This window comes from Aspergillus nidulans, chromosome I, assembly GCF_000011425.1.
Source record: "Aspergillus nidulans FGSC A4 chromosome I".
Lineage (NCBI taxonomy): Eukaryota > Fungi > Ascomycota > Eurotiomycetes > Eurotiales > Aspergillaceae > Aspergillus > Aspergillus nidulans.
In genome coordinates, this window is record NC_066257.1 from 1,908,078 (window position 1) to 1,917,501 (window position 9,424).

The 9,424-nt window shown below is 49.2% G+C and overlaps 1 protein-coding gene across 1 annotated transcript, besides 1 other annotated feature; it reads right to left on the reverse strand.

Moving 5' to 3' along the window:
• Positions 1-9,424: part of a sequence feature (contig 1.100 1..337251(-1)) that runs on past both edges of the window.
• ags2 (alpha-1,3-glucan synthase agsA) lies at positions 295-8,213 on the reverse strand (the record flags this gene model as incomplete). Its single annotated transcript, XM_658397.1, has 7 exons — positions 295-322; positions 824-1,334; positions 1,387-1,592; positions 1,643-7,079; positions 7,125-7,576; positions 7,629-7,804; positions 7,860-8,213. 7 exons carry the CDS (start codon positions 8,211-8,213, stop codon positions 295-297), a joined length of 7,164 nt encoding a protein of 2,387 aa, XP_663489.1.

Genomic DNA, 9,424 nt, shown 5'->3' on the forward strand with positions numbered 1-9,424 from the left:
CTTACGCCGCGTGCATGCATAAAAGCATTCTGTTTGTTGGGACACTTGTTTTGCCCTGGGCATTCTGTTTTAAGCTTTGGGATGGCTTTTTCGGGCATATACCTTATAGCTCCGTTTTATTATCCACCGACAATATACCAGATAGCAGTCGTATACTCAATGAGACTGATGATTATTTCCCAAGTTTGGGTTCAATTACCGATGTTGGTTTGAGTAAAATATTCAGGATCATCATACCACCCTCATTGGTACCAAAGCGTAGCCTTTAGTTGAAACATCTTGATATTAAATACATTATGACATAACATCAATAGGGAAGGAACTAATCAACAAAGTAGTATCATTAGGTACATATCACCCACATCTCACCCACATCAAATCACGTCATGGCGGGCACAATGATAAGTCAGTTCCATAGAAGAATAAGAGACCATATAACATCCAATCATTAGGTTGACTCATAGCAGTCATTCTTTTCGTTCAAGAGGTGAGGTCAAATATCGTCAAGAAGTTGCAAATATGCACGGTCTGTCGATGGACAGCAAGATCAATAAAGGGTAGAGTAAATAGGCTGATGGGACAATGGAGAGATTCGAGAGCAAGATTGTCAGGCAATGGGGCGCCACCGGGTAGATTACCGGCTGTAGTGATTATGTCAAGAATTGACAAAGTAACCAGGGTAATGGCAATGGCGAGGTCGAGTTGCGATGGTATTTAGGGTTTCGTAAGCTGCTCTTTCCGGAAGAACATGAGGAACCCAGCACTAGATCGAACTATTAGTTTACGTCCCACTAGGCTCCAATTATATAGTAGGAAGACATACCAAATCAACAACTGGAAGAACAACGCAATCCAGAACCACGCGTTTGCAACGGCGCCCGCTCCATCCGTAATATCAGGAGAGATGGGCCCTGGCCCGATATTATTCGGCGCAAAAGCCCTGGCGCAGATCGTCGCAATAGAGCCTAGGACTTGACTCGCCAAAAGCGTGAAGCAGATATGCATCCGTGTGAGTGTTTGTAATAGAATCATACCAAAGCCTAAGCCTTGCAGGGAGTCGAGAATACCCAGCCATAGCCAGAGAGAGCGAGATACTAGTGCGCCGGTCGTGTAGCTTCCTGCCCAAGGGAGGAATAAGCCCATTCCCGAGACCCCCCACCAGATCTGTGCCCATCGCGGGGCACCAAGACCGCAGGCAAAAACGGGGAGGATCCAACTGTGGGATTTGGAAAGCCGGGCGAAGATACAGAGGATGAGAACCCAGGCGACTCCGAAGAAGGCGACGACCAGAAGGCCGATGTGCCAGGGTTCCGCGTGGACGGAGCTCCAGAGGACTGTTTCCTTAGTTTAGTTTCGGAACAATAAAGTGATTTTTTTGGGACTTACAGCTCCAGTTTCGTCCGTAGGGGGCGCTGAGGAAGAAATTTTGCAGAATGACCACTACGAAGTTCCAGAGGATGATCTTCCGACGGCAGACAGATTGGTAGAACGAAGGGACTTTTCCAGGCGTCTGGCGGTAATAGTTTGGTAGGCCAAAGAAGACAAGGATGCCGAGTACCCAGAGAAAGACTGCTATCGGCATACAGATAGTACTGCAATATAGAGTTAGTAAAGGACCGTTGGAGAGTATGGAGGCACGTACGTCATTCTCCATGTCTCCGTGATATGGGCTTGAACATCCGGAACGCCTCTGGTGACTGCTTGCGATATAGAAGTCCCCCAGTACCAAAGACCGATGATGTAGGCTTGCTGGGTACCTTGTATGATGCAAGCACGCCACACCCAATTCTTGACTGGTGCACCGTTTTCGTCTCCGAAGTTAAGGGCGAAAAACAATGAGCCACTGGCTGATGCAGCGGCGTATACACCGGCTCCAACGTTCTGGATCCAAGCACGAGCGAAGCTATCGCCCTCATAGTGTGCGACTCCAATAAGAACAAAGGCGAAACCGTAGAACAGCCAGGGCAGAGACAGTACCACGACAGATTTGCAAAAGCGGAAAAGAAACCACCAGACTATAGAGCTCACGAGGTATACTGTTGCAATACCATAGAGCTTCTCAGGCCGCTGGCCGACTTCTCCAGTCAACAAGGTGATCTGGTAAGAGTTCGCTGCTATAATTTGGCCCAGTCCGAGAATGAAGGAGTAAATGGGCCAGTCGAAAATCCGAACTTGCATCCACTTCTTGAGCCCAGAGGGAGGAACATAGTCGTTTCCAAGACAAAATTCGTCAGGCCTCATACGGGGCTCGCTTCCACTCGCGCGCGATCCGACTTCATCGTTTGATACGAGTGCCATAGGCGAGGAGCCTTCAAACTTGGTGCGGAAAATGGAAGACGACGGGGACTGTTTGCGGCCAAGTCGTGCATCACGGAATCGGTCAAACCATTTCTTTTCGCTCTTCTCCAGATATTCCTCGATGCAAAGTTGGGAGATGGAGTTCGAGCCATTGAGCTTTTCTAGTTTTCTTTCAAAAACCTTGTAGAATTCGCCAGTGCTATCGGTAAATGTAGGATCAACTTTTTGCAGTTTGTAATCTTTCTTCTCGCCCACTACTGAGTCAACAGAGAGTACCGACGCACTGCTGAGACGGTTTCCAGGTTCTGCAAACGGTGGTGCGGGTGGAACGAAGGTCTCGTCCCCGTCAAACGTAGTCGAACTGGCTGGAGACAAAACACTACGAGACAAAATCGAGCTCTGACTCGAGTGACGACGGGTAAAGAAGTCCCTAACCGAGCCATGATTCTGTTCCTGCTGTGGTGTCATATCTGCGCGACGTACTTCCTCAGCCTGTTCAGGGGTAAGCGTGTACTCCTCTTCCCCGTAGAAACTTGGGATTATATCGTCGTCGCTACTCTCCTCCGTCATGGAGACGCTGGCGTTCTCGTCCGTCCCCGCGTGGCTATTTCTTCTCAACCTGCGGCGGCCACGACGCATAAGATGTCCAGGCCCAGCCCTAACACCAAGTGATAACTGTCGAATACCAGATCTAGGCTGGTCTTCGCCGCCTGGGCTTGGGTCTCGGCTGTAGATTATCGTGTTACGTTGCTGAGGCCCATAAGCACTGAGGCGGTTGATGTTTGAGTAGCTTCCTGATCGCGAATGGGCAAGAGGAGGTGTCTGGATTCCCGTCGGGGTAACAGTCCCAGTCGACGCAATAGGGGGCGTCATCATGCCAAGTGGGGTGTTGCTTCCTGAGTTATAGGGCTGGACGCTCGCCTTAGCCAAGCCTTTGCTGTGGATTCGCATGGCCGTTGACTGTAGAATCTCGAGGTCCTCAACCCATTGAGCAACAGGGAAACGCTGCTTTGCAGATCTTGCACGCATCCTTGCCCTAACTTGGGGTTTCGAGTTCAAGGCACATCCGATAGCTAGTTTAAATTGATGAAGCAGATGGGCAGTAGTTGTTGATTCAACATTATACCACCAACCCGGCATCTGGCCAAGCCCTCCAACACGTGCACCGATTCCCAAGGCTCCCTTGCGACCAAATTCAACGGCAACCAGTCCGAACGGTTCGTCACGGGATGGGATCAAGGCAAACTCCGCTCCTGAAAATATGTATGGAGGAAGTGCTGTAAACTCGGGCTTTGAGAACACACGCCCAGGGTAGAGCTGCATCATCCGGTCAAGCTTCAGGGCGGCAAATTTTCCATAAAGGTCAATGACTGGGCCGACACAGATCAGCTGAACATTGGGATGAGCCTCCAAAACAGCGGGCATAACATCAGCTATCAGATCGATTCCTTTCTGCATCGACCACCGTCCCACGAAAACCATAAGGTCAGCATTAGGGTTTTGTTCAAGGCCCGCCCATTCCTGCGCTTGCCGTTTCAGCTCTGCCCTGCTTGCCTCGTAGTTCTGGTCTACCTGGATCTCACTTTCTTTAGGCAGTTCCTTGTTCCATTCAGCCGTGTCAGAAGGATCTGGGTTCGGAAGATTCCCAACCTTCTTGAGACCCCAGAAGATGGGATAGCGCGCGTACGAGCGTTTTCCATATTTCCTGGAAACACCTACAGCGCCGAACCCTTGTTGGTGGACACGAAGGTAGCTAGCACCGGCATGGAGCATGTTAAAAACTTCGCCAAATTGGACATATCGCCTGGCGACATCGACGTCGATATTGAAAACAGAGCAAACCTCATCCCTTTCCTTTTGTGTGCGCATGGGCCAGAGACCCTGAAATTCGGCGTTGTGAAGCGAAAGACAAACAGGGATCGTCTGGGGAAGAAGGTAGAGAGGCGCAATAGAACCATGATAATCATTGATATGATAAAGGTCGATAGGGAAGCGCTTGATGGTCTCAGCAATGCACTGATTCCAGGCGGAATAGTATATCGCACTATCAAGGTCGTCCATGCGAGCAGGGTAGGGCTCAGCCTTTGACTGTTGACGGAAAACGGGCGCATCGAGAAGAACATATGTAATATTGTTCAGGACATGATACTGAACCTTGACTTCGTAGATGTTCCCGAGAACAGTCACAAACATTGGCTCAGCTGGCTGATCCTCTGGGTAGTCTACGTCCCCCGCACATGGGACAACCCAAATGAGATCTTGATGCCCGAGGTTCTTGCCCATGAGCTGTGCCATGACTCCAAGACCACCAATTTTAATCCTGATACCCCAGTCCTCAATGTCATACTCCATAGTGGCGATGAGAACACTGCGCCTGCGAGAAGACCCTGTTCCAAAGACAGGCGTGCTTTGGAGAAATCCGGATTTATTGGCAAGCCGCGTCAGTGGATTCAATGAAGGCTTCCGGCCGACTGAGAAACCGAATAATGACCGCTTCTGGCTGATTCCAATCTGGTTGAATTTGACCTGGTAAAACGATTTCATGAAAGCATATACGCATCCGATAGCTGTCACAAGCGGTACGAACCAAAGCAAGAAATAAACTACCATCTGGATTGTCCTCGAGCCAGTCGGTTGAAACTGGATGCTCATGGTACCGTCATCGACCCAAATATTCCAAGATAGATAGGACGACGGTGGCCTGTCGGTGACGTTAATAGAAAGGGTGTTCAGGGAGGATGGTGGCATGCGGTCCAAAACACCGTCAGAATCAAGATCACCAAACACAAAACTCTGGTCGGGCTTCCCGTCTGGGTTCATACCCCAAACATTAAACTGTCCCTGAGCAGGGAATTCCGCTCGGAGCCGATATTTCCAGTACCCGTCACTGTCCTGTTTCACCTCATTGTCCAGTCCTGCATCGTATCCATACTGGTTGTAAGGCCCATTGAAGAAGAGGTGCGGGAAGCGTCTTTGATGCTTGGTATCATAGTCACCTTCTTGGACATAGCTGCTGCTACCAGTCAACTTGCTCCAGTACTCAACGCGGACATGCTTCCCATTCCATTTCTGCTTTTTAGTTCCGGACCATGGTTGTTCTTCAATGAATTCGTCGCCACCTTTGTATTCGCGCCAGTTTGAAAAAGAGCTTCCCCAATTGGTGGAATAACGATATTTATCAGCACCAGCGGCTTTGTGTCGAATATAGAGTGTTCCGTTCTCGTGCTGGTGAAGTAGGTCAGTGGAGTAATTGGCCGTGGTGAAGACCATGGGATTGTCTATTTGACCAATGCGAATGAGAAAGTGATCAACAGCCTGTGTTGAGCCTCCAACCTCGCTGGTGGCATTGGTGACGGTCAGCCGATGAATTCCATTGTATACTCCGGTCAACTTTGACGACCACGCCCAGACGCTGGGTAGCTGGGCAGTCCACCGCGTTTCGTTTGGATCAATCCTCCTGCATTTCACGCTGTCTTTGTCAATCAAAGCTGTCTTATTGACTTCTGTGGTGGACTGCACTTTGATCGCTTTTGTGACTGAGTCGCAGTCCATCTCCGCAGAGAAGTAAATGCTCAAATCAAGATCCTCTGCCTCGCTCGCCACGACTTTGGAAATGATCGGTTGGTCGTGTCCTGGTGTGATTTTGGTAATCATGGGTCTAGGCTTCACAAATCGCTCTTTCGGAACGAAAGCCTTGAATTCGAAAGGCTTCAGCGTCATGCTATCAAGGCATCCATTGAACTCCGCTGAGCCATTAAGATGGAGCTTCTTTGGACCGTCCTTCAAGTCATATTCGTCATGCGGGTAAAAGAGATTGACAACCGTGGTTTTGGTGGCAAAGGGGGATATCAACGCCGTGTCATTATCACTGCAGTCAAAATTGTATTCCACCGTCTTGTTGTCATTCTGGTATACAAGCCAAACCGGTTGCTCGTTGTGTAGCTCCTGGATCTTGTAAACTGAGTCTCGTAAGACAGACCACATTCCGGTCTCCGTAGCCGTTCCGTTCGAGCCTGGATAGAAAATCTGGCGGGTTTGATTGGAGAGTTTCTGGACAGAATATCCGTCGTTCAAAACCTGGTAATCTTGTCGCAACTGGTACATATGTTTGATGATATTTCGGAGCGGATGAGACGGGTCGCGGTGGTCATAGGTTACTGTCTCGTCATGACAGCCTTCACGTCCTTTGCTGATAGGCCAGTTGTGGTACTGATCTGCTGTCAATTGGAAGCATCCATGGGTTTTCCAAGCTGTGGCTGGTGACATCGCCTGGCGGCCGTAGACATAGTTGTCTGCAGTGGCGTCCAAGATATAGAAACCTTGCTCTTCACCCCACAACAATATTGGAATACCCGGGAGGTGAAGTGTTGTAATGAACATCGCCAGGAGTTGGCGTTCGATACCCTGTTTGATGGCTGGCCAACGAAAAACATCCTGGTTCGTGGCACCAAACATGTGTCGCGGGTCAAATTTACCGGTATTCGCGTTTATCATGTCATTGGTCATCACCATTACATTCCAGGCATCTGTCCAGTCAATCGGCGTATCGTAACCAGCAGCAAGATTTCCGTCGAGGCCAAGGAACCGGGTGAGGGATCGATAGATTGAGTAGTGGAAGGCAGCGCTATCGAGCGCCTGTAAACCATCTTCACGAAGAAAATATTGGTGATCCGACTCGTTGTTCATGGCCATAGAATCCATAGCAGAGTCTGGGTATTGGTTGGGCTGTCTTCCTCGTCCGAGATAGATCGAGCCGAAATTGTTTCCACCAGTAATCTCACCTGGGAGGAAAAAGTTGTTTTTACCGACCTCACGGGCACACTCACGATAAGCACTCGACATGTCTCCAAGGGCGTCCACTGTGGCCTGCGTGGCTTTGTCATAGCGAAATCCGTCAATGTCAAGAGCTTTGATAATCATGCAGGAATGTCTGATTAGTCTCTCGCGAACGCTTGGGTTCCATTCACGGAGACGATCCTGGACTGATGCAAACTTGGCCAGCTGTCGCTGCCAGTCTGGATATACACCGAAAGCTTCCCTGTCACCGTATTGATCGAAATCACTACTATAGCAACCTTGTAGCTCATCACGAACGTCTTTATCAACGGGCCAGCCAGTCTCGTTCCAGAATCGAGGGTACTCGCAGGTCTGATTGTAGGTGTTTCCAAAATCAAAATCGACGTAGCGACGGTCAGACTTCCAAACAGCTTCGTGCTCTTTGACAGAGAACGGGGCGCTAACGTTCAAATAACCTTTGAATCCGATCAAATCGCCCATCCTTGGGTGTAGTTAGCATTCGCGCATTTGACTTGGAAAACCAGCAGACTCACGTAGCGATAGTGTTGTCGAATAAGACGTACATCCCACGCTTGTGAATCTCTGTGATTGCATTTCTCCAGGTTTGGATGGTCCCGAAGTGCTGATCCAGCAGCGTAGTGTCCAAAATCGAATAACCGTCTGCGCCCCAGGGTTGATTCATGAGAATAGTACCCGCGAGGTAGATCCCCTAAACAAGATCTGGTTAGCGAAGGCTGAAGCTGAGACGAAAACAAAAATCAGACCTTGATTCCCATTCCTTGAAGGTAGTCGAGTGTGTCTACCAGGCCTTGTGCATCACCGCCGTGTCGCATCTGGTTGGAGTTCAAATCATGTTCATAGACAGTTCCGTTAATATTATCGTTAGTAGGGTCGCCGTTGACGAATCTGTCCAGAAACAGGGTGTAGAATGGAAACCTCCAGTTCTCTGGCGACGGCATATATGTGTGGTTCCTCCATTCCGGTGCGTAATAATCTGCTGGGGTGGCAGCGTTTTTGTTCACGTTGAGATTATAATCAACTAATGACTCTTCGTAGGGCCAGCCTGCTGCGGTTGCTGCAAGCAGCGGAAGTAACGGGTTTAAAGGCCTCCACCTCATGGTCGATTTTTCCGGATGTCCTCAAACAACCGACATGTGTCCCAGGTCCCAGTAACACGAGGTCAGAGACGGTCAAGTACTCAGCTCGAAGCTCAGTTTGAACAAGCCCAATAGCTCCGGGCCCACTCACGATCTTTCCTCTCTCGCAAGGTCGAGCTGATACTGGAGGGGTGAGCACTGAAGAAGAAAGAGTAAGGTAGAAGCCCCCGAGGCAATTGTGGCAGCGGCAGCGAGAGATTAAAAGAAAGAGGGAAGAAAGCAGAAAAAGAAAACCATATGCCCGAGTATATTCCCGAAGAGATGCAGGAAGATATGCACTCTATAGACCGAGAGAAAGCATTATTAGCTGCGGTATACTGGTATTATGACAAGAAGGAGGGTTAGCGAGGGATCAATACCGACTCGAAGGAGGAAAAAGAAACGAAGATCCTTCCATGCCCTCAGTGCCGCAGTGGAATCGAATACTAGACAGATAACGCCGGCCAGATGGAGACAATTCTGTATGTAGCGGTACGCATTGAACGCCCTTTGCTGGCGGACCAGCCACCGGCCCTTCCATGATGACTCGGATGCCAGTGGCAAAGGCAAAAAACAGAGACCTAAAAAGACCCATTTGGGCTTGGTATCAAGGGAAGTTTGAAGAAAGGGGGAATTGTCAAGGAACTCGAAGCGAAGTTCGCTGAAAGTCGATGCATGCAGGTCAGTTGGAGTGGAGTGCAGTGGAGTGGAGCGGGAGATCATGGTGTTAGTGCAGAAGGGTCAGTAATACCGAAATACGATACGAATATCTGACCCATCAAGCACTTTACTTTCTCTACAATGTATTGCTTTGCAAGCGTCTATAGTAAGCGTCAGATGCCAGATAAGAGCCTTTACGTAGGAGATATAGCACATTTAGTATCAATGCCAGTGAGGACATAACATTACCTACCAATATGTCTTCAATTGCTTCAGATACCATTCCAGTCTACAAGCCAAACAAGTGGTGGGGCGGTCTGGATGCCGCAGCTGCGGCTGAAATGTCATAAGCAGCCGGTAAATGTTCCTCGTCTAATACTACCGCAAAATCTCTAGTGAATCTATGTCCAAGTCGAGTACTTTTGGATGGTCTGGTCGACTGCGGTCGAAGACTATAACCAATTTCAGATGCAGCAAAAACTAACTTTTTTGGTCTGGTATTTGACTATTATCAGATAGCAAGCTAGTCTATA